Raw genomic sequence first — 25,460 nt, 5'->3', positions numbered from 1 at the left:
GAATCAGAGAAATCCTCAGCATGAACAGAATAAAACCTCTTTGTACGTTTGCCCAGCATTGACCTCTGCTAATGACCATGATGGACAATGAACTATTAGGATGATTCTATAGTCTTATAAAACTCATACAGTCCATCCAGTGGTGGATTCCGGATCCCGTTCCAACCGCTAGGGTTAGAACGGGCCTGGCGTCATTCACATGGACGTGCGCAGCGCGCACATGCATCTTACTACCTCCATGATGCCCCAGCTCCTCAGCAGAGCGTTGCACAGGCGCTGTACATGCTGTGCGTGTGCGCGGAAGTGCCAAAGACTTAAAAGACTGGTAAGGACCTTGGGCGGGCGGGTGGGCGTACAGCCTGCAACCCACCACTGAATCCATCTGAATGGATAGGTGCATGGCTAAATAACAGGATGTTAGAACAATTATGTGCCAGGTATCAGGAGAACATCAAAGATGTTGGATAAAGGTACCAAGATTCAGACAAGCACTTCCACAATCAAGACTTGACAGAGCCTCCCCACAATTGTTTTCTAAACTGTAACAATAGTTCATGACAAGGCTGATGGAAACTAGTTTGTCAGAGTCCAAAGCATAAAATAGGTGACAAAAAGAATATCAGACCTGGAGGGCATCTTTTACCTTTTGGACTTCAGGCCTGCCACATTTTTTACTGTGGGAAAATAGGAGGGGGCTTTATAGAGCGTGTGGGTGGTATATAGCCATAATAACATTCTTTCTCAGAGAGTCAATGTCCTCTGGCCCGCAGCTGCGATGGGGAGACTGGGAGGCATTTCTTGTTTTGGAGGGTTCCTGATTGGATCATGTGATACATGTGGGTGCTGTGTAGGTGCTTGGACTTTTTTTTGGGTGGGGAAAACCTGGAAACTTTCAGATTCAGGTTTTTCCAGATGTGCCAATATGGCATCTCTAATAAAATGGAACTTTGAGGAACTTCAGGCCTTGGAGTCTTCTTTTGTTGGGAGTGTTATTTGGAACCCTGACAAAGGAGCTCTGTAAGAAGAATGCAGTGGTTGCATGTGCTATGCAAAGCATTTCCATTTTATATTGTAGCAAACTATTTTGCTTGGTGCATTTCGCCTGCTTACTCCTCTCATTATTTTTCTTGCAAAATCTTTCAGGAATCAAGGAACTAAATGACAACTTTTTGTAACTATTGATTGGTAATTTAGCTAACCTCTTATTTTAGTTGGGAAAATCATACTGATTGGTGTGTATCTCTAATTAGCTGTGCTGGAACTGAAAAATCTATTAAGGAGATAACTGTATTCAAACTTTCATTCAATAAGCCTTCGTAATTGTTCTAACAGAGTTTCCTTCTGTGGTGATTGTGTCCATGAGGAACAAAGATGCCCGAGAGAGCAGGAAATAAGTACTCTATACTTTTGTCTCCCAAGAGCTACTTTATGAACAGCCTATCTTCAATAATAGGTTCTCTGCTGATGAATCTCCTAATGGCAATAGCAATAGTACTTAGACTTATATACTGCTTCATTGTGCTTTAAAGCCCTCTCTAAGTGGTTTATAGGGTCAGCATGTTGCTCTCAACAATCTGGGTCCTCATTTTACTGACTTCGGAAGGACGGAAGGCTGAGCCAACCTTGAGCTGGTGAGAATCGAACTGCTAGCAGTTGGCAGTATTAGTCTGTAAAACTGCATTTTAATCATTGTGCACCATGAGTCTTAAGTTTAATTTAGAGGTCTGCAAAGGATAGTCTTATCTGGTGATCCATGAAACCATCATCAGTTCTCTGAAGCTTCTGATCTTCATTACAAGCACAAACATAATAATATCTCACCCCCACAACATTACATTAATTTGTCCTATAACCCATATACAAAACCATAAACATTTCAGTTCTAGTGTTAGCAAAAAGTCTATAAAGGATGCCCAATTTATACCAACATGTCTTATTTTAACTTTGGTCAAACAATCTAATTTTGTCCTTTCTCTTTCCCATTTTGAAGATTTCTTCAAGACATAATAAACCTTCTTATCTAGGTCAATTTATTTGTTTGTCATTTGTACTTCCACTTTAGTTGTTTTCTAGTCCTTTTTTAAAATTTTCCACTACTTCTGCCATTTGTTTTCTATTCTGATATTTCTACATCAGGCCGAGATGAAACTTTCTTTCATCTCCTTATCTTGTAAATCCTTCCACAATTTCTCTTTCACACCAGTAATTTCTTTCTTAATATCTTTAGACATAATCTAGTCATAGATGTATAGTATACATCGTTGCTGAGACTGAGGTGTCTATTTTTTTACTCCACTCTTCAAAAACCTGCTGAAGCATTTCAAATATCAAAGCATTTTCTATTGTTTTTCATGTTTTAGTGCTGATGAAAGACACTTTTTCATCCCCCCCCTTTTCCACTGGGAATTTTTAGTCCCCTCTAGTGTTCAGTTTCCAAAATCATAAAGTCTCATGTTGCTGTTTTGACTTAATGTAGACTAAACAAGTTGGTTCCCACAAATGTGCTGTTCATTTCTACAATTATTTCCAAAATCTTGTAGCCAAACTCCCAATTTTCTATTGTTCCAAATCTGTCTGGCCCTTTAATTATTTTACAACTTGCTTAAATCAGTTTTGAATTTAGCTGTTTGTATAAACTTCTAATTTTTTAAGTTCTTAAACTGATTATTTTTTTCTTTTATTCAAAAATGAAGGTAAACTCACCAGGTTTCTCCTCAAACTTGCTGTTTTGAAAATCTCTAGTGTCCTTACAGTAGTTGAATAGGCAATTTCAGAAAATGGTTAGAAAATGAATTAGCAAACCCAGTATCGGAGTTGAGAGCATGAAGTTTCCCTTTATCTCTTGGTGTTCAAACCACTGCCTTGTAGTTTCTTTATGAGTGGCAGCTATCCAGAGCACAAGTGAGCCATGGTGGTGCAGTGGTTAGAATGCAATAGCAATAGCAGTAGACTTATATACCGCTTCATAGGCCTTTCAGGCCTCTCTAAGCGGTTTACAGAGAGTCAGCATATTGCCCCCAACAATCTGGGTCCTCATTTTACCCACCTCGGAAGGATGGAAGGCTGAGTCAACCCTGAGCCGGTGAGATTTGAACCGCTGACCTGTTGATCTAGCAGTAGCCTGCAGTGCTGCTTTTAACCACTGCGCCACCTTGGCTCTTGCAGTACAGCAGGCTACTTCTACTGACTGCCATCTGCCAGCAGTTTAGCAGTTTGAGTCTTACCAGCTAAAGGTTGACTCAGCCTTCCATTCTTCCGATGTCATAAAATGAGGACTCAGATTGTTGGGGGCAGTATGCTGACTCTGTGAACCACTTAGACATGGCTGTAAAGCACTGGGAAGCAGTATATAAGTCAAAGTGCTATTGCTAATGCTATACCCTATTTTCTCCTTATTTGGAGAAGTTATGTCTATTCATTGGTCCAGTTTTAGCTGCAGATATTTTCATTCGTTTGGATACTCCTTAGCTCACCACTAATCAACCAGCTCCAGAAAGCCAAAAATGTAATTGTCCAAAAGAAAACTTTAGATGATGAAAACAACAGATTTTAATTAAATAAAAACATATCCTGGAAAAATATAATAACAATCTCTGATGCAAGCACTTCAGCTTCAATGCTAAAGTGGGGACAACTTACTGTGTTTTCAAGCTCCAGCTGCAAGTTGTAGATATCCTGGTGCAGCTGATCCTTTAGTTGTTCAATAATTATTTCAGCTTCTATGCTCATGTTTAGACGGCTGCAGTCTTCAGGAGCAGGCTCTAAAATACAGGGTAGCAAAAAAGAAATGAAAGCCTTTTGGACAACTAGCCAATGATGGATCACATAGACGTAAATATTAAAACATTACTAAGTATTAGAAAGCTGCCCTCAGCGGCACCAATCAAGGCACTTGACAGCCTTGTTAGCTTAATCTGCTTAATCCTTAGATCCAACAACTTTTGCGTATACTGCCCCGACCTCCCCAGACTCACACTCTTAGGGATTTGCTCACTTGCTTTAGCTTTTACCTGAAGTGTTGGTACTGTTCTGACCTAGGCTTGCTGAGAAAGCATAAATCACAATTTTAGCCCCCCAAACCCTCTTTTATTTATGTGAATTATGGTCATTCACAGCCTGCAAGGCTTCACAAACAGTCTGTGAAGATTCTGACAGACGTCTGCTTGAGTTGCCACAGTCTTTCAGGAGAATGTTGATAAGCACCCACCTTATCTCCCTTGAAATGCTGCCAGAGACCTAATTGCCCATTAGTTTCGCAAGGCCAAACTTAGCACAGAGTCTAACAGAACTTCTCAGAGCTTGAACCGACCACATGAATGAATTACTTCATGCACAAGCTCAAGTCCAGTTTGCTCCTCTTTTATGTCTTATGGGAGGGGCCAATCATCTCCAAGCCTTACTCCCGAGTTGACCCTGTTTTCTTAATTATTCTTGCCTTCGGGCAGCTCTGCACATGCACACACTGGGAAGAGGCTCCCACTGTTCTTCTGCCTCGCTGATGTCAGACTCTGGAGGCAGCACATAACTATCAGATGGCTTTGGCCCCCTCTCTGCCTCCAACACAGAGCCCTCATCAGAGCCTTCCCCAGACTCCAGGACTGTCCCATGTTCCTCCCCAACCTCCTCACTGTCTGACTCTGCTGCCACCGGTGGACCACAACAGGTACACGCTTGTAATATTGGCTACAGTGTCCTTGGAAAGACGACTTGATTGGCCCAAAATTAGTGCTACCTCCCCCATAATATATAGTAGGTAGGACATATTGTACCTTGACCACCTTGCATTCCGCCGTCGTTTAGTTCCTCATAGAGAGAGCTTTGCAGTGAAGGCCGAATAATTCTGCCTTGTATCTGATACTCTTCCAGCTGAGACTGAAGCTCATCTATGTGATCTTGAAGTTCCTGAAAACCAGATGCAATCTCATCAGGAGCAACCCAGCCAAACAATCAATTGGAACAGTAATATTCTTATGAACTGGGAGAACTGAACAGCAGCAAATCCACATGTATTTGCATAAGAGGCTGGAACTGAACCCTGGCTTGAACAGAACAGAACAGAATCTGGAAGGGACCTTGGAAGTTTTCTAGTCCACCCCCCTGCTCAAGCAGGAGAATCTATACCATCTCAGACAAGTGGCTGTCCAGTCTCTTCTTAAAACCCTCCAGTGATGGAGTGTCCATTATTTCGGGAGGCAAGCTGTTCCACGGGTTAATTGTCCTCACTGTTAGGAGGTTTCTCCTTAATTCCAGGGTGCTTCTCTTTTTCATTAATTTTCAACCATTGTTTCTTGTCCTGCCCTCTTGTACTTTGGAGAATAATTTGACCCCCCTCTTCTTTGTGGCAGCCTCTCAAATGCTGAAATATTGCTATGTCACCCTTAATTCTTCTTTTCTTTAGACTAGCTAGACCCAAAACCTGCAGCCGTTCTTCATATAATCTCCAGGCCTTTGATCATCTTAGCTGCTCTGAAATAGAGCAACTTGGGAACTAAGCATTAGAGCCATCTCTTTAACTACAGTGTCTAGCTGTCTGGGTAGTGACATGTCTTAAGATCAACATAAAATGAGCAGCTTTGGAAAAACTCCTGGATAAGTTTCAGGTCAGGATGAAGAACCTTCTGTTCTTGAATGGCTAGTGACTTTAGAGGTATGTATTATGTATTTCTTTATATCTCACCTTTTTACAGAAGGCAAAATCTAAGTACATATTAAAATAACCATCAATATTAAAATGCAACCATTAAAACACCAAATGAAAGAGAGACCTTTTATATATTGCTTAAATGATGAGAGGGTAGAGTAAATGCAACTCTGGAAAGAGGATATTTTAGAGCCTGGAACGTGGGGAATGGGAGGATTTATATTCCTTGCGGGCATCCGGGCATCTGGGCATCTGCAAGGAATATAAATCCTCCCATTCCTCACCATCCAATCAGAACTGAAGAAGCTTCTTGGATGAGAAGTGAAATGTCTTCAAAGAAAAAGAAAAATAGTCCAGTTGCCTATGGAAAAAAAAGCACCTTTGGGACAACCATGACCTGGATGACTGAGAATCTCCATAGACAAGTTCTATGACATTATTTGAAGGGTCTAAAGATTGAACCAAACCGACTCTCTGGATGCTTGGTCCATGTCCATACGGTATTCCTGGTAACAGTATGGAAACAGTTCTCCATTGCCTTCTTTTAGGCTGTTGCTTCAATTCCTCTATCCTAAAACCCTGGGCACTCATGGGAGGCTGCCATTAAAATCCTAATTAGGTCTGACACTTTAGTTTTTGGCGGGGCTCAGGCAAGGCTGGCTATGTGTTGCCATTTGGGAAGTAGGTCAGTCCTCTTCTCTGTAGATGGTGGGGTGGGAGGAAGAAACGAAGCTCTAAGGCTTGCATACTCAGCTGGCCATTTCACATCTGGAACACGTGGTGAGACTTAATCTTGCTAATTTTGTAAATCTACTCACTTTGATAAAATGATCTCGTAACTCTCTTTATGCATGCATCAAGAAAAGTGGTTCACTGGAGTCTCTAGGCCTAGGCCTTGGAAAAAACCTTATTGTCTTCCAGCTGAAATTTTATTCTTACCCTGCACTGCTGCTCGTATTTCTTCTTCATCTGACTCAGCCGCTCCTCCTGAAGGAAGAACTCCGCACTGCCAGGATCGAGGTCTCCAAACTAGAACCAAAGAACACATGGTCATCTTCTCCCTGCCTTTGGCAGCCTGTTCGCCTCAATGGTACAGCAGTTAGGTGATGGTCCAGGGAATGAAACTTTATTATTGGATTTGAAAGGAAACTCGGTGCACTGAATAGAGGGAGGGCACCCATGTCAGAGTTTATAGCAGCAATCACATCCAGAAAGCACACACAGGTAACTGATTCAGCAGGATTCATTAACTTCTCTTTATATATATATAACACATGAAATATACAATACCAAAAGCAGATTTTCCAATGTGGTAGCAAAAACAAGCAAAACACAGGTAGAGGAGAGAACAGTTTCAGTTCGGAGCCGCAGACTAGTTTAGAGCTCAGCACAGCCTCAGAGCTTTAGTACAGAACAGTTGAGCTCCTTGCCGTCTCCTTGCTGCTCACACAGCAAATACTGTTTCAGTTTCCAAGCAGCCCTCATTGGCTGACCCAGTTGTCACGTCTATACATTGGCTGACCTTGTTACCATGTCTCTGCCAAGTCATGAACTCTCATACACACTGACAACCCAGCTAAGGGATACTGCTTTAGAAACTATGTCAGAGATCACATCTGGAGGTGTGCAAGGCAAGTGCTGCTACCAGGATATTTATACTGGTAGCATATAGACATATGTAGTATTTAATTGGTTATGCACTCATATGGCTGTCCATCTCAAACTCTGTGATTCTGGGTAGCATATTAAATACTACATATAATGAATTATAAATAAATAAACAATACATATAGTCCTGACTTAATGACATTAACTAATTGGGACTAGAATTTCCATTGCTAAGTAATACAGTCATAAAGCACAATGGCATGTGACTGCATCACTTAGTGACAGCAGTTGCGGTACTTCCACTTGCTGTCATTCAATGAATCCCACAACATTGTGAAGCGGGATGGCCACCTTTTGCAAGCTCCTGCTGGCTTCCCCATTGACTTGTCAGAAGCCAGCACTGAAGGTTGCAAATGATGATCACATGACTCTGGGATGCTACAAGGTCATTAACTGCAAGCTGGTTGCCAAGCATCCGGATTGCAGTCATGTGATCATAGGGATACTGCAGTCGTGACAGCTAGGAGAATGGTTGTAAGTACCACTCCTTCAGCAACGGTAAGTTCAAGCACTCGCCGGATGAAAAATCTACAACTTACCCACTGTGCCCCACAGTATGGTGTATTTATGGACTGCAGTAAATAATAAAATAAAATAATAAAATGATAAGAAGTTTACATGGTAATTTGTGGTTTCAAACATTACCCTCCACCTGATTACAAAAAAATACACCATGAAGCTCTAGAAAATCAAGACTTGAAGGACACCAGAAAAAGTGCCTCTCTAGGATGAACCACTCCATATTTAGGGTGATGGTAAGAATACGGTCCTTATTCTTGCAGTCATTTGCTAAAGGGGTTGAACTGGTTCTTTGAAGTGATTGAACTGCAAGTCTGAAAATATAGTTCCCAACATCTTTGCAGTTTCAGATGGCCGAGTGGACTTTTATTGTATCAGTCTTACTATTTAACTTTCAAAATCTCTGCATCATTTCCTTCAGGTTTGTTTGTGCCAGATTCATCCAGACCAGGGGTTGGCAACCTGTGGCTCTGGAGCTGCATGTGGCTCTTTCATCCCTCTTCTGCGGCTCCCTGTCACCGGTCGGTTCCACAATTGATAGGGCTTTTGATTAGGACAGGTAGAGGAGAATGGACACTGCACTGGGTGGAGACTCTATGGTGGGGGTATTGGACTTCTGGTTGGCAGAGGAAAAAGTATGCCGCATTAGGAGAAGACTCTATGGTGGGGGTACTGGACATCCAATCGGCTCCAGAATTGAATGGGGGGTTTCCGGTTAAGACCTTTGTGGGTCTTTGAGTGTTTAAGGTTGCCAACCCCTGATCCAGACCCAAAGTCCTTATTAATTGCATTTTAAAATCTTCATAAAGTCAAGGGACATTTGTAATATATTCTGGGGTTTTGCTTTCTTCTTGTCCTAAAAGCCAACCTCCTCCTGGAATGCTGAATCAATCACCAACCACTTCTTACCTTGTCTGCTAAGACGTTTTCCCAATTATTCTGCAATTTGCTCATCATGCTTTCATACTTCACCAGCTTCTCCCCCATTTCCAGGAGCTCATGCTCTAAGCGACTGTTTTCCTAAAAAGAAATCCAAAGGGTCTCAAAAGTCTCCCGTTTGGTTCCCAAACAATACATAAAGTGATCGTGTTTTTCCTAGTTTCAATTTTCTTCACCCTGATATTATTCACAATGTCTGGATTTTTCATGCAGCCTGACTGAAAATGCTGGTAATTATAGTTCTAATAAATGAAAAGGGCACTAGATTGAGTGACTTTAGATCAGAGTAGGCAATATTTAAAAGGCTGCTATGCAGGTCCAGAGGAGTTTGAAAATCTAAGGGAATGCACTGTATGTCTTCATTTCTTGCTCGGTCTCTGGAGGATCATTATAATATTTAAAGTGGAAACCCCTTGCCTTGTTCTAAAATCCAATTAAGTGCCTTAAAATTAACTTTCAGTTCATGCATTCAAATGAATCTGCAGATGCCGTATGGAATATCATGTTAGAAGAAGGTCTTCATCTTTCCCATCCCGCCTCTTTTCCTTCAAACCCCAGAAGAATTATTTTTTGCATAATTTAAAAAGCCGACATCAAGCTTTTTAATAAAATACATCCGTCCAAATGTCAGCCCATTGATTGGCACATTAAAAATGAGACACATGTAATAAAAAACGTCCACATGGAGAGGCAGGCATTCATATTACACTGGTACCCTTTTTAAGGAACTGGGTTATTTTAAGCTCTCAGATGCATGTACAGTGCTTAAATCAGGGGAGTCAAACTAGACTTCATTGAGGGCCACATCAGGGTTGTGTTTGACTTCAGGGGAGGGGGCAAGGTGGGTATGGCCAGAGTGGGGGTGTTGGGAGTGCCTGTGGTGGCCCAACCTCTCTGCCAGTGAAAACAGGCACCAGAGCCCCGTTTTCAGCTGCCCTGGCCTCCTGCAACCCTCTGCCAGAGAACAGAGGGTTACAGGAGACTGGAGCAACTGAAAACGGAGCCAGTGAGCCCGTTGCAGCCATCAAATAAATCTGAGTGTGGCAAAGTTATTTAACATACATCAGGGTGGGTTCTGCCCGGCTTTACTGCCAGTTTGCTTGTGCACAATTACAATTGTTCGGTGCATACGCAGAACTAAAAAAACAAGATGGTGACAGCGGCGACCGGGGAACCGGTTCATGGGCGTGGCAGGCCTGGATCACTGCTGGTTCCAGTGACCCAGGCCACCTTACCACTACCGGTTCACCTGAACCAGTAAGATATACATGAAGTAATAAGAATTACATTTAGATAATTTTTATTTTAATTGTTGTCATGGTCCTGCCTCTTTCTTTAGCTGGCCCGTGTTTACATGGGAATACTATGAAGTTCCCTACAAGCATTCAAAGGCCAAGCATGGTCTGTGGTATGAAATAAGTTGGCCCTCCTGTTTTAAGCCACGTGTTACCTTCAGTGTCAGAGCAAGGCGGTCCTGGAGATAATTCTCTTCGATTTTCATCTTCTCTACCTCCTGCTCCAATTCGGCATGTTGCTTGCTGGCCTGCTGCTGTATCCGCTCGCAATCTTTCTGGAACTCTGTTTTGAGAGCTGCAATACGATCTTTGTACTCCTCATCCAGCTTGCTATGCACACAGATTAAGAGAAGCCAGGGATTGAGTATTGGAAATCAGTGGTGGGCAGCAGCCTAACAAAATGTAATAGATTCTGTGGTAAAGGTTCCCTCGCACATATGTGCTAGTCGTTCCCGACTCTAGGAGGGAGTGCTCAGCTCCGTTTTAAAGCCGAAGACCCAGAGCTGCCTGAAAATGTCTCTGTGGTCATGGGGCTAGCATGACTAAATGCTGAAAGCACACAGAACATTGTTACCTTCCCACCAAAGGTGCTTCCTATTTTTCTACTTGCATTTTTACATGCTTTCAAACTGCTAGGTTGGCAGAAGCTGGGACAACTAACAAGAGCTCACTCCATTACATGGTGCTAGGGATTCGAACCACCGAACTGCTGACCTTTCTGATCAACAAGCTCGGTGTCTTAGCCACTGAGCCATTGTGTCCCTTTAAAATTCAGTGGTATTTATCTGTAAAATGGTTGGGATCTTCTTGATAATGTAAATGGCCTCATAAAATAATCCCAGGGCATCCTCACCAGAGAGCCTTTAAAAACAAAGTTCTGATTCCCAAGAGAAATTACACATCTGGATTTTTAAATGTTTGAAACTATTATAGAATCCTGGATCACCCCAAGACACCATGTGGAAATTTGGATGAATTGAAAATTGTATACAGGTAGCACTTGACCACAGCTGAGCCTAAAATTTACCATATTTTTCGGAGCATAAGACACACTTTTCTCCACCCTAAAAGAGCGTGGAAATGTTGGTGCGTCCTATACACCAAACAAGAGTCATTTTTGGCCTCCTGAAGCCCTGCTCCCGCATCCCCTTTTTGCAAAAACAGACTTTTTTGCCTTCCTTCAGCCCCCAGCAGCCTTCTGCAGGCTTCAGCAGGGCTGGGGCAAGGCAAAAATGCCCCCATTTTTCACAAAAATTGAGGCTTTGTTGCCTTCCCTCGGCCCCCAGCAGCCCTATGCAGATTTCAGTAGGGCTGAGGCAAGGCAAAAATGATCCCGTTTTTGCAAAAAGCAGGCAAGAAATGAGCCGTTTTTACAAAAACTGAGGCTTTTTTTGGCTTCCCTCAGCCTTGCTGAAGCCTGTAGAGTGCTGTTGGGGGCTGAGGGAAGGCAAAACCTTTTTTTTTCTTACTTACCTCAACGAAATCTTGGTGTGTCTTATACACCGGTGCATTTTATAGTCCGAAAAATATGGTATGTTGCTAAGTGAGACTTTGTTAAGTAAATTTTGCCTGATATTACGACCTTTCTTGCCACACACTGCAGTCGTTAAGTGAGGAACATGGTTGTTAAGTGAATCTGACTTCTCCATTGTCTTTGCTTGTCAGAAGGTCACAAAAGGGAATCACACGACCCCCGGATGCTGCAATCATCATAAATATGAGTCAGTTGCCAAGCGCCTGGATTTTTGATCACATGACCAATAGGATGCCTCAACAGACGTTAAGTGTGAAAATGTCATAAGTCACTTTTTATAGTGCCATTGTAACTTTGAACAGTCACTAAATGTGTTCTACCGTGTTTTCCCGAAAATACGACCTGTCCTGAAACTAATGCCTTGCCACATTTTTCGCATGGGCTGAAAATAAGGGTGCTGCCGCCGACACACTCAGAGCATAACTTCCAAACTCCACAACTCGGCTGCCGAGTCTTCCAGCATTGGCCGCTCTAGGAATGCTCTCTATGGTGGGCTCTCTGTCCGGAAGACTCTCTGTCCGGCAGCTGTCCCACCATAGAGAGCATTCCTAGAGCGGCCGATGCTGGAAGACTCGGCAGCCAAGTTTTGGAGTTTGGAAGTTATGCTCCGAGCGTGGTGGCGGCGGCGGCTGTGCCGCGGGAGAGCGGCGCAAGGGTTTGGTGAGGCTGGGGGCGGAACAGGCGCTCGCGCAACCCCCCTCTCCAGCTGGGCAGAGCTCCATGCACTGACCTAGGGGGTATCCTGAATGTGCCAAGCCGCGGGAGCTGGGGGGCGGGCAGAGCGCCATGTGGCTTGGCGCCTTAGTGATACCCCTAGGTCAGTGAATGGCGCTCTGCCCGACTGGAGAGGGGATTTGCCGGGCGGCTGCTCGTGAGCGTGGTCACCTCATGGCTGCTTCGCCCCTGAGACTGTGCCCGGATCTTCGGGAGTCCGCTCACAAGGGAGCAGCTGCCCAGCAACCCCAAAACAATAAACCCTCCCTGATAATAAGCCCAAGGCCATATTTCGTGGGGCAAAAGAAAATAAGACCCTGTTGTATTTTGGGGGAAACACGATAAGTTGAGGCCTACCCATATTCTTTCATGGGTGCAAATTGTCATATTTCTCCATTTCTGCCTGCTTCTTTGCAGCTGTGCTTTTCTTGAGATTTGCTTAGTCCCAATCCAGTTGCCATTTTGGAAAGCTATTAAAACCTGATCCTTTCAGAAGGCTGGTAAATTGTGAGGTCGATCTTTCTAATATATTTTCATTAAATGTCTTTATTGTACTTCGGTGTGTAAAATGGCTATGTATTGCCATTTATTATAATAATTTATTTTTCATCCTTGTTACTGAATATGAGAATGAAACCAAGTCAATTGAAGACTTCATGCATATATTTTAAGAATTTTTTCAGATGAAAAATTACATCACTAATAATCAATAATTATTTAATTTTGATCCTGGGGGTATAAGAAGTGGTAGAAATGGATTTGAGGGTTGTATGCAGCACATGGTCTTCCTACCTTCCTTCAAGGGTGTTACGAATCTCAAGATGTCTCATCCTGCAGTTCTTGGTCTAGCCTCTCTACAAATACCTTATTTTTTAGACTATACGATGCATTGGAGTATAAGACACACCAAGATTTTGAAGAGGCAATTTTTTTAAAAAAGGTTTTGCATTCTGCTGGCCTCCCAAGCCCTCTGCATGTCCATTGTTTCGAAGCGGGTGGGGTTTAAGGAGGCCAAAAATGCTGTATTCAGTGTATAAGACGCACCCAGATTTTCACCCTCTTTTTTGATGGAAAATGGTGCGTCTTATATTCTGAAAAATACAGTAATGTCAAAAAGCTGAAGATGTATCTCCACAAACCTACTTCCCAGTCTGTTGCTAACATTCATGGCTTAGTTGAACCTATGGCCAGTGTTAGAAATGTAATCTAACAGTTGGGTTGGCAATATATAAACCATGGTAGTAATACTGTATCTTTAATTACTGCTGTAAATGAGATTGGTTGCTGTTTCCTCAAGCGGCCATAAGATGGAGTCACAATGACTGTTATTTACTGATTGTTAGATGCTGATTGTTGGATGATGGTTGTAGATGTGTTGTGTATTGATCAGCGTGAATTACTGTGAGTTTTGCAACTGTTAGCGACTTTTGTGTACTGAACTGTTTATATGATAGAAAGAAGGACTAGGGGAGACATGATAGCAGTGTTTCAATATCTCAGAGGTTGCCACAAAGAAGAGGGAGTCAAACTATTTTCCAAGACACCTGAAGGTAGAACAAGAAGCAATGGGTGGAAACTAATCAAGGAGAGAAGCAATTTAGAATTAAGGAGAAATTTCTTGACAGTTAGAACAATTAATCAGTGGAACAGCTTGCCTCCAGAAGTTGTGAATGCCTCAACACTGGAAGTCTTTAAGAAGATGTTGGATAGCCATTTGTCTGAAACGGTATAGGGTTTCCTGCCTAGGCAGGGGGTTGGACTAGAAGACCTCCAAGGTCCCTTCCAACTCTGCTATTGTATGATTCTGGACTGTGTTTGCTGGATCACCCCTTAACTGCGAACGTTGATGACTGATTGTCTTAAGCGTGTATGAATTGGACTCTGCATACCTCTATTTCTACAGAAGTACAACACTATCTGTTTTATAATTCAGTGTCTCCGTATGCTGGTTTATGTGGTCTTCTACACCACTCTCACTACGCTTCTCTGCACACACTCGTTCTCCTAATGGGGAGCTTACCTAACAGCCAGACTTGTCAATTGTTATTTCAAGAGACCTAGCAGCCCTTTAAGTCACAGTGATTGTGAGTCCTGAAATAAAGGCAACATACCTTAGGTTGTATTCATTTTGGCGTTCAATGGCAGCATGATGGTCGTCCACTTCGGTGGCCATTAATGATGCTCTTTTCTCCACTTTCTCCAAATCCAGACGTAGTTTGTCCTTTTCCCTTAGAACCAGGTCAGCCCGTTCTCTAAAAAATAAAGCTCGGTTGTCAGATAATGCTGGCTAAATTTCCCAGCAAGACAGAGAAGATAATAGTTTGACAATTTCCAAGCATACCTGTATGCACAAATAGCATGTTGAAGTTTATAAATCATTATTAGACAACTAGTGGAATCTTTCAGGCTGTGAGGTTATGCTACAAAGCAAGGTCTAGAGAATCACTAGAATAGAATGGAATAGAATAGAATAACAGAATTGGAAGGGACCTTGGAGGTCTTCTAGTCCAACCCCCTGCTTATGCAGAAAACTCTACACCACTTCATACAAATAATTGTCCAATATCTTCTTAAAAACTCCCAGTGTTGGAACATTCACAACTTCTGGAGGCAAGTTGTTCCACTGATTAATTGTTCTAACTGTCAGGAAAATTTCTCCTTAGTTCTAAGTTGCTTCTCTCCTTAATTAGTTTCCACCCATTGCTTCTTGTCCTACCCTCAGATGCCTTGGAAAATAGTTTGACTCCCTCTTCTTTGTGGCAATCCCTGAGGAGTCAAAGTAGGTTGGCACTGATAGTGATGGGAGAAATGAATATGCATGAGTCTACATATGTTTATTTGTTGGGGTAACAGAATGGCTAAGAAACAAGAGCAGCAAGTTAAGAAAGTCTTGCTTCTGCTACAAATGGGTTACTATTTAAAAGAGTTCTCTTCCCTTGCCAAAAACCTCTCTGATTCTGAACAAAATGTTGCAGCCAGCAGGTTGGCCCAGTTCAGAGCTTTTGTAAAGATAAGAACTTGCCACCTGTGCCAATATATGTCTGTGAGTGTCAAGAAAGTGGAAAACATGAAGCTCCAAGACTACAGTCTGCTAATTATCTCCTGCCACAATCATTTAAGGCAATGAAACACAGTTATGGATTTCAACAATCTTTAGGAATCAAACCCAATTTAGAAAGTAAAGGGATGTTTCCCAATTATCTTCCTGCCTTGGTCAGCCTTGGCTTATACAGAGATTTCTAGGCCTTTCATCAGTTGCTTTGTTGCAAGGCCAAACGAGTCAAGGTAACATAGTGGTTCAGTGCAATATTGCAGGCAAACTCTTCCCACAGCCTGGAGTTTGATCCTGATGGGGTTCAAGGTTGACTCAGCTTTCTATCCGTCTGAGGTCAATAAAATGAGGACCCAGATTGTTGGGGGCAATATGTAAATAATACATCTTCATTGTGAACCACCCAGAGAATGCTGTAAAGCACTAGGAGGCAGTATATAAGTCTACATGCTATTGCTGTGCCTTGAATCAAAACAGAAAGATTCTCTCTAGCTGAAGACTTCATCCAGTTGGAAATGGGCCTCTGCGCTTAGCATTCAAATCAAAGCCACAAGGCAATTCTGATCTAGCACTTGAAGAGATGTTCTGATTAAAGCTTTGTCAAAGTGAAGTCCTCCTTGGGAAATCTCCCCCCCACACCTTACATTTCAGGATTTTGTTAAAGCTGATTTACTATCTCCATCTCATTGTATACATATTTATGTTAAGATACTCACATCAAATGCCGAATCTCCATTTTGAAAGCAGCCAGTGCTGCTTGGTATATCCCATTCTTTGCTATGAGAAGCTCATTTTCCAGGGCGAAAGTCAGTTCAGCCAGGTTAATTTTTCCATCCAAACTGAAATCTAAGGCCTGAAAGAAAGTTAGGATGGATAAACGTGTCAACTTTGATAGAAGAGAATATTTATAGCTCAGGGTTAAACTGTGGGATCCTTGGTGCTCTCTGAGCTTGGTGGTTTTCTTGCAGACATTTCATTACCATACAGTCTGATTATGTTACTTAGTTTGGTAAGGAAATGTCTGCAAGAAAATCACCAAGCTCAGAGAGCACCAAGTACTGCACATGTCAGTTTTAATTTTTCTCATTTCATTCTATCCACGTGGGAGATGTGGCCACGGGTGAGCTGCTACGGGTTCACCCTAAAGTTATGGTCGATTTGGAGAACATCCAAATCCCATCCTTGGCTTTCCCCTCCCACCCCTCCCCTCCCAGGAGTCCCCACGCATCCCATTTTGGATGTGAGGTAAGTGGTCTGTGTGGAGGCTCGGGGAAGGGGGAAACGGGCCTCCCAGAAGTTCCAGTAGGCCAGAAATGGGCCTGTTTCCAGCCACTGGAGGGCCTCCAGAGCCTGGGAGAAGCTGTTTTTGTCCTCCCAAAGACTTGAGGAAAGCCTCCGGAGCCTGGGCAAGGCAAAAACACCCCCCCCCAATCCATGGTGCAGGAGGCCAACTAGGTCATACCCACCCTGCAACTGGGCAGAGAACCTGTTGCTGAAATTTTTGAAGCCTGCCCCTGGATGTGGCTCAACTTCTTCCCCCAATCTATCCCTGGAAAGAATCAGATGATACAAAGTTCTTTCCCTTCTTTCTAGGTCTCCTTTGCATGCAACCCTCCACTCCCCCCTCAAAAAAAAAACACCCCAAAGCAGAACAAAACCCTCTTATGCCAGAGGAAAAAAAATGTTTCAGCCTATTGTGCCTTTAAAAATGACTTCCCTTCCCTTTTGTCTCTTCTGTTTTAGAAGTCAGAATGGTAGCAAAGGATAAGAAGATGCAGGATGCCATTGCAAGAGTTGTTGATTTGTGACATGGACTATATTTCGGAAGACATGAGTGGAACTATAGAGTACAAATAGTAAGTGGGTTTTACTCAGGATCTCAGTGCAGCTTACATATCTCAGCAGTTCCAATAGAAGGATTCTTTGCATAACGAGGGCAAAGTTTTACAATTTTTGAGGTGGACACCAAATGGATAAATCTTATGAAAAAAACCATGGTTAATTTGTTTTCATGGGCATCATCTGTTCTGCAGATCGGATGTTCCCTTTGCACAAACATGCAGAGCTCAGCAGCCAAATATATACTTAGTGGATTCTGGGCACAGTGTTTCATCTTCTTGTGCCTGCATAGCACTACAGCCATAAAATGCTCTTGAAAATGGTAGACTTACCTCTGACTGGGATGGACAGATGAGGAAGAGCCATACTTTCTGCTTGCCCCATTGCCACAACCTACCACTCACTGCTTTATTCTTGGACAAAGCACCCCTCCCCATCATATGCGTTTTGTATCTCTACTTTAAAAGTACTATGTAAGTCATCTTAAGCCCTTCCAAGCAGATGGTCTTTAGCGCTCCATTCCCATATAGTAATAACTCTGATTGTCTACAGTAGTTGGCATACGCCCTCCACTCCAGCAGCTGATTGCTGCCCTATTCTGCCATTTTGCCCTGGCTCCAATCCTCTCTGCTGGTCAGAAGTTGATTTTTAATAATTATTTTGCAGTTGATCACAGTGATGGCCCATCAAGTTGTCCTGTTGCTTCCCACCCTCTAACCAAATGATTTTCAAACTTGGCAACTTTAAAATGTGTGGCCCTCCACTCCCAGATTTTCTAGGTGTGGAAATTCACACATTTTAAAGTTGCCAAGTTTGAAAAAACATTGCTCTAGAACAGTGGTTCCCAACCTGTCTTTGGCCATGCCCCACCTAAGCATCTTTAAAATCCTGATGACGTATAATTCTTACTTTACTCAAAAAGTGAACTCTGCTCACATGGAGGAAGCCTAAAAGGCTACTGAGTTGGTTTAAACAAGGTTCAAATTTCCCTCATTAAAAAGGGGACCCGCGCCCCTCTGTGGGGCATGGGTCCCACGCTGGGAACCACTGCTCTAGAACATCATTGCTCCATTCTAACCTTACTACTTTTAAGTCGCTGCCCAGATCAAAACATTTCATTTTTGCTTTCCAACCCCTATTCAGAGTATTTCTCTTTTTTCTTAAAACTGAATGCACATGATGGAATAAAGCTATGTTTCAAAAATGTTATTTTTGCTTCTATAATGCTGACTTCCTTGCCATAAAGCTTATTTGGACGTACAGTTGCGTGTAGGAATGAAAAGACAATCCGTTCCTCTTGCTTTGATTACTGAAGCCTCAGAGCACTGATGGTACAATTTTTTTGGGGGGGGGGGGGACGACGAAAACAGAAGAACCTTTGTTTGTGTCAAGGGAAGGGAAAGCCATCCATGTGCAAACATCTGTGAAAGCTGTCTCCTACCAAAGCAAAAGCATGGAGACTAATGGGGGAGGAATAATTTCTAAACAGTGCTTCTCAACCCCAGCCATTTTAAGATGTGTGGACTTCAACTCCCAGAATCCCCTAGACCAGTGATGGCGAACCTTTTCGGTACCAAGTGCCCAAACCGGAATGTGCATGCATGTAATAGCAATAGCAGTTAGACTTATATACCGCTTCATAGGGCTTTCAGCCCTCTCTAAGCGGTTTACAGAGTCAGCATATCGCCCCCAACAACAATCCGGGTCCTCATTTTACCCACCTCAGAAGGATGGAAGGCTGAGTCAACCCTGAGCCGGTGAGATTTGAACTGCTGAACTGCAGCTAACAGTCAGCTGAAGTGGCTGCAGTGCTGCATTTAACCACTGCGCCACCTTGGCTCTTAATGTGTGTGCAAGTGCGCGTGCCACAGTGCCGGAAACCCAAAGACCAGCTGGCCAGTGCGCATGTACACACTGGCCAGCTGGTATTTGGGTTTCCAGCACACACATGCGTGCTGGCCAGTTGGTCTTTGCATGCACTGGAAACCTGAAGACCAGCTGGCCAGCGCACACATGCCTGTTTTTGGAGTGTTTTTCGGGCAGTTTTCAGGGTGTTTTTCAGGCTATATTTTAGGCTGTTTTTTGCCTGGAAAATGTTCCAAAAATGGCATAAAAATGCCCTGAAAAACAGCCCAAAATGGCCAGTTTTTTGGTTGTTAGGGGGGCTTTTTCTCGCCATTTTCTGGTGCCCTCGAAGACCAGCTGTGCATGTGCGCACTGGAAACCAGAAGAGCAGCTGGCAATGGCTCGTGTGCCCACAGAGAGGCCTCTGGGTGCCACCTCTGCAGGGGTGCCATAGGTTCGCCATCACGGCCCTAGACAGCAGGCCGGCTGAGGAATTCTGGACTTGGAAATCCACACATTTTAAAGTGGGCGAGGTTGAGGAACACTGCTCTAAAAAGAAAAGGCAGGCACAGGGGCTAACCAATGAGGGTTGTCTTCCCTGCACGGGTGGGAGGAACAAGAAACAGGGGAATAACCAATCAAATCCTGTGGTGCTCACAGCCCTGATTGAACATCAATCCAACTGCATGCTGGGCTGAAATGTTTAAAAGAGGTTCAGAAACAGCTGGGAGTTGCATAGGAGATGAGCAGCTTAGACTGCAATGGGGAATTCCCCTTGCTCACAAAGGCCTGAATAAGCCACATTTTAACTGCACCACATCAGTTCACCCAGAAGCCCCGGGGTGTGTAATTGTTGGGGAAGATGAAAGCTTCCTGACAAAGAGCTCTGAGCATCCTCCCCAGATTGAAATGTGTGGCATCCCATTAGACTCCTTTGTAGATTTTGAATAGTACTTTGAATCTGCGGGTCAGATATATTTCTGAAACTGCATTAGTACCCGGGTAACCGAGGAATACATTACCTTCAGGATCTCCTGGCTATTCTCTATGCCTTGTTCTTGCCAAGTGTCAAGAATTTGTTCCACTGCAGCATAGCCCATCCCATCATCCAGGCTGGAAAAGACACGGAAGCTGATTGTACTTGTCATTGCTGAGGGAGGGGTGGTACGTCTCCCACTTTCATCAAAGGCCTGGAAGTGGGCGGGGGGGGGGGGGGAGGAGGAGAAGAGAGAGAGAGAGAGAAAAAAAAACCATGCTTTTTTCTAGCCTGTAAATTGTGCCCTCTGGGGGAAAACCAATCATGTCAGGACATTAATCTGGAATCTTTCTTCTTGATGGACTTGATTTCCAGAAGGCGGCAAGTGTTTTCATTTGAGCATCCTTCCTCACCCTCCATATTTGTAATGGTATAGCCCAATTGGTAATGGTATATCAGGGGTTTTCAATTCAATTGTATAGAATGTGAAGGATGTGTGTTTTTGTTTCATTTTTATAGTTTTCTTATGTATGATGTACACTAAAGATGGCATTTAATTTCGTTGTACGAGGTGCAATGACAATAAAGTAAACTAAACTATAGCCCAAAGAGACCTCACCTCTCAGTAACATTTAAGCTATAGATATGGGTTTGCCTTTCTCGGAATAAATCCAAATAAGCAACCCCTGAGCATATTTAGATTTTCCACTTCTTGAGGCTTTCTACCCTTCATGCAAGTGGTGGGATTCAGCCAGTTCGCACCACTTTGGGAGGACCGGTTGTTACATTTCTGAGCAGTTTGGTGAACTGATTGTTGGAAGAAATCATTAGTGCAGAGAACCGGTTGTTAAATTATTTGAATCCCACCCACTGCCTCATGGACAGTTTGGTTCCACCACAAAAGCGCGTAGGACAAAATCGCGCTCGACAAAAGCGCGCTGTGACGTCATCACAGCGCGACGAAAAAGTTCAAAAAATGTAAAAATAAAGCGAAAACCTTACCCTAAGCCCCCCAAACCTAACCCTAAACCTAACCCTAAACCTAACTCTTAACCTAACCCTAAACCTAACCCTAAACCTAACCGTTAAAGTAACGAAAAACCTAACGCTAACCCTTAACCTAACCCTAACGCTAACGCTCTAAAGCTAACCCTAACCCTTAACCTAACCCTAACCCTAACCCTAACCCTAAACCTAACCCTTACCTTTATGTGAATCGGCTTGCTTTAATTTAATTTTTATTAATTTTTATTTGAATTTTTCGATCTTTTTCGTCGCGTTGTGATGACGTCAAAGGCGCGATTTTGTCGATCGCGCTTTTGTCGTCCGCGCTTTTGACGGGTCACGGGACAGTTTAACTGGTTCTGCTGTACATTACAGAAAGCCGGACTAGATTAGTGTTTTTCAAACTTGGCAACTATAAGACATGTGGACTTCAACTCCCAGAAATCCACAGTCAGCAGTTGAGGTCCCCACATTTTAAAGTTCTGTCTTTAATCATTTAGCTATGTGCTATTTTCAAAACAAAACACAGGAAAACTTGACCTAGATCACAGGTGTCAAACCCGATCGCATCACGGGATGTCACATGACTTATTGCAATGTTTTTTGCCTTTGTGGAACTGGGGTGGGTGTGGCCTGCATGTGATGCATCTGGTCTGTGGGCCGCCAGTTTGACACCCCTGACCTAGATTGAATTAAACGTGGTTGGAGAGCAAAGCAGAACGTTTTAGTGACGCGCATGGAGGAAGCACATTGAAAGCACTTACTTGCATAGAAAGATGCCGTTTCAACTGCCTGTATGGAGTGGAAGCAGAAGGTGGGAGAGGCTTCCCAATTTTAAAGAGCCCGTAGAAAAAGTCTTCGATGCTCATTGTACCATTGTTGTGGTCCAGGTTGCGAAATACTTCCTCCAGCATCTAAGAGGAAGCAAATGTTTCAAATTAGTTAAAATGTACATGGGTGTGTGTGTGTGTATTAAACATCCTAGTATAATTCAGAAAGTTCAGTGTAACTGAAATTCACTGATGCAGTCTGAAACCCAGAAAAATGAGACTAGGGAACAGCAGGTGGCAGCATCTGGCTAACTTCATCTGGGCTTAGGTAAGGTCGATCTTGGTTAATACTTACTATAGATGGGGAACATTCTGAGAATCCCAGGGCTGTAGGGCAGACTGGGGAGACCCAAAGCACCCCAGAAGACAATGACAAACTCATACTGTTGCTAAGGAAACAGCACACACACACATCCATGAAATCATTGATAGTCAAGTTGAACCCAAAAAGACTTTCCCTATTTTTAGGCTTACTGAACTCAGTCTTAAACTTGTTCTAAATGCTAAACATCTAGCTGAGGACAGAGCTATTGTTGCACAGATAGATCTGAATTTGTGCTATTTAAGGAATGGCTTTGTAACTTTGTTTTCATGAGAATTCATCTCCGAGATGGTATTCAGCTGGTCCTCTCCGGTTCGGGTGAACCGGTAGCGGCGATATCCCTGAACACATCGAGGGCAGAATGGTCATTTCGTTATTCCCTATGGGGAATTTGTATTGAGCCCATTGGAGGCTTAATAGACTTGCTTTGTTTCATGTTCTGCAAAAATCAATGGAAACCACGCCACTGGTGATTTGCTACTAAGTTTCAGCAAAGTGCTGGAGAACTATAGCATTTGTTTAGGGGGCTGCCTGCAGCCTATTAACTTCAGAATGTTTTCCACAAAGCATGAAAATACATTTATGTTTAAATCTGCAAAGTTAAGAAAATAAGAATGACATTTCCCAGCAGTTATATTGACCTAGGGTAGGACAGGACAGGGCAGGGCAGAACCCTCATTAGGTACCTGAGTGTCAACATTCTGCAGACCAAACTGCTCACAAATGGAGACAAGCTTCTTTCTGTTCAAGTGACCATCTCGGGAAATTCCAAGATCCTTGCAAACCTCATGTAACTTCTCTTCTATCCAATCCTGAGAGGGGAAGATATGTGGAGATGTACTCAAGTCATCAGGATTCCAGAACCTCAACTGGCCTAAAAAAGAAAGCAACAAAGCTTGATTTGGGAGAAGGGAAAAACACACACCCTACATTTGAAACGGCAAACAGAAGAAAAACCACAAATAAAATTAGTGAATGTTTCAAAAAGTGTAAACTCAATGTTCTCCCTGATGTTTTCTAGTTATACTAATATAAGGACTATTGCTCTTCCTTACTGCTTATTTTAAATAATTTAAACATCCTACATTGTTTATTATAGAGAGTCAGCACTATAATGTCTAATAAACCAATTGAACAATTAAAATAAAGATTTAGTTTAAAGAAAACATTTTTTGGTGTAGGTTAACCATAAGTTCTTCTAACTGTCCTTAAGTTAACTTCTAACTAGGGGCGGAATCCTACCAGTTTAACAACCAGTAATGTGGAAGGTGATTACAGAAGAATCACCCTCCACATTCCTGCTGGGGAGGAAAACAGCTGAGGCATGGCAATCCACTCTGCAGCGCTGATCAGCTAGGCTTCAGAAAAGGGAAGATGGGTGAGTAGAGTGCAGGTGCAGCTCAAAGTCGGAGCGAACCGGTTCGCTCCCGGCTGATAGTCGGAGCTACCGGTCCAAACCAATAGAATCACACCCCTGCTTCTAACTTAACTGTCGTGTCCTTCTAACTGTGGCATGAACAGCATCATACAGCTGTTTCATACAAAGTTTTTTCATTATGACGTTGCCTTAATCTCATTTCTAATTCAGGTAGAGATAGTTTAAAATTGCTTTCTGTTGTTCCAAGTTTCCTCTTCTTCTATTCCTCTTCTTCCAATACTGCTTGTTGCAGACCTAATCTATTCTATTAAACATTTAGTTGATTACTGTATTTTTCGGAGTATTAGATGTATCTTTTTCCCTCAAAGAAGAGGCTGAAAATCTGGATGCGTCTGATACACTGAATACAGCATTTTTTGCCTCCTGAAACTCCATTTCTTTTACCAAAATGGCTGTGCATAGCTTTTAGGCGGCTTTCAGAGAGCTCCTGGGGGCTGGGGAGGGCAGAAACGAGAAAACAATGGCCCATTTCTTGCCCCCCCCCAGCCCCCCAGCAGCACTAAAGGCTATCCATGCCCTTTTTTTTGACAAAAAATGGGTCCATTTTTGTGAAAAATGGGCCGTTTTTTGCTCGTTTTTGCCTCCCCAGTCCCCAAGAGCTTGCTGAAAGCTTCCTAAAGGCTATGCACAACCATTTTGGTGAAGAGGCAGAGTTTCAGGAGGCAAAAATGCTGTATTCAGTGTATAAGACGCACCCAGATTTTCAGCCTCTTTTTTGAGGGAAAAAGGTGTGTCTAATACTCTGAAAAATACGGTAATCAACTAAATTTTTAATAGAACATTCTAGATTAGGTCTGCAACAAGCAGTATTGGAAGAGCAGGACTAGAATAGCACTCTACAAACCTCCTAAGGGCTATTCATGCCCTTTTTTAAAAAAGGAGGGGCATTTTTTGCAAAAAATGGGCCGTTTTGGGGAGGTTTGTAGAATGCAAAAACTTTTTTTTAAAATTTTCCTCTTCAAAACCTTGCTGCATCTTATATACCGGTGCGTCTTGTACTCCGAAAAACACATTATGTGCTGGGTTTTGCTCAGCTCCTATGGGCCACCGTGCACAATTCCATATCTTCCAAATAACATGCAGATCAGAACTAGTGATATGTACCTATTCTAATCTGCCTTCTGCTCAATATAGATACTTTGAAGACAGATAGTATCTGTGATGGAATATAGTGGGGAGGTGGATCTCCAGTAGGGAAGAGGTGCATTCCAGAGGAGTAATAGACAACTCAGTCTGGATGTTCTGTGTATGTGAGAGAGGGTGAAGACAGCCCCTCCTTAACAGTTCATAGTATACTGTAGATGCTGATACATTAGCGTGCCCTATCTACAAGATTTTGTGTGAAACAATAAAGAACTCAGCTTGGAAGAATCTTCATGTATCATTTTTGGTTTTGGGCCTGACAGTATCATTAACATATTGTTCAAAAACACTTGACAATGTCTGAACCAAGAAAATTACTTTATTGTTGCATCTGTACTCCGTTACAATTAATTGTACAGTCTCTAAAATTATAAATAGAATGAAAGGCAGAATTATAAGATGTAAAATAAATGAGGTTGCAACAGCAATTTTGAAGCTCTGAAAAGTTAAACACTTTTTAAATGTGGAAAATAAATAAAAACATCCTCTTGTCCCTGCTCCCAAATCAAACCATCCTTCTCCCAATCCATTTTCTATTCTATTTATTTGAAAGGAAACTGGCATCATCTTCTCTTACCTTCAGCTTCATATTCTTCACTGTCCTGTGATTGCCAATGCTAAGAAAGAAAATAAGATTTTATTTTAATGCAGTAAATATGTACGCACAAAACAGGAATAAAGCAAGCCCATTAATCGGTTG

The 25,460-nt window shown here is 42.7% G+C and overlaps 1 protein-coding gene across 8 annotated transcripts in view; it reads right to left on the bottom strand.

The window, feature by feature from the left end:
* NIN (ninein) overlaps positions 1 to 25,460 on the bottom strand; it is a 144,092-nt gene that overhangs the window by 36,213 nt on the left and 82,419 nt on the right. For all 8 annotated transcript variants that reach the window (XM_087728676.1, XM_087728685.1, XM_087728710.1 and 5 more), the window contains exons 5-15: positions 25,338 to 25,377; positions 22,866 to 23,053; positions 21,792 to 21,941; positions 20,069 to 20,236; positions 16,079 to 16,215; positions 14,422 to 14,562; positions 10,218 to 10,392; positions 8,738 to 8,848; positions 6,581 to 6,670; positions 4,770 to 4,902; positions 3,640 to 3,761 (exon numbers count right to left, since the gene is read on the bottom strand). In XM_087728676.1, the coding sequence (XP_087584802.1) occupies positions 3,640 to 3,761; positions 4,770 to 4,902; positions 6,581 to 6,670; positions 8,738 to 8,848; positions 10,218 to 10,392; positions 14,422 to 14,562; positions 16,079 to 16,215; positions 20,069 to 20,236; positions 21,792 to 21,941; positions 22,866 to 23,053; positions 25,338 to 25,377 (1,455 nt within the window). The remainder of the gene's footprint in view (positions 1 to 3,639; positions 3,762 to 4,769; positions 4,903 to 6,580; positions 6,671 to 8,737; positions 8,849 to 10,217; positions 10,393 to 14,421; positions 14,563 to 16,078; positions 16,216 to 20,068; positions 20,237 to 21,791; positions 21,942 to 22,865; positions 23,054 to 25,337; positions 25,378 to 25,460) is intronic.

This window comes from Thamnophis sirtalis, unplaced genomic scaffold (assembly GCF_051295495.1).
Source record: "Thamnophis sirtalis isolate CommonGarterSnake01/CBP01778 unplaced genomic scaffold, rThaSir2_p1.2 scaffold_1, whole genome shotgun sequence".
Taxonomy (NCBI): Eukaryota; Metazoa; Chordata; class Lepidosauria; order Squamata; family Natricidae; genus Thamnophis; species Thamnophis sirtalis.
Note: the sequence above shows the minus strand (reverse complement) of the source record. Positions and strands in the feature narration are given on the sequence as shown.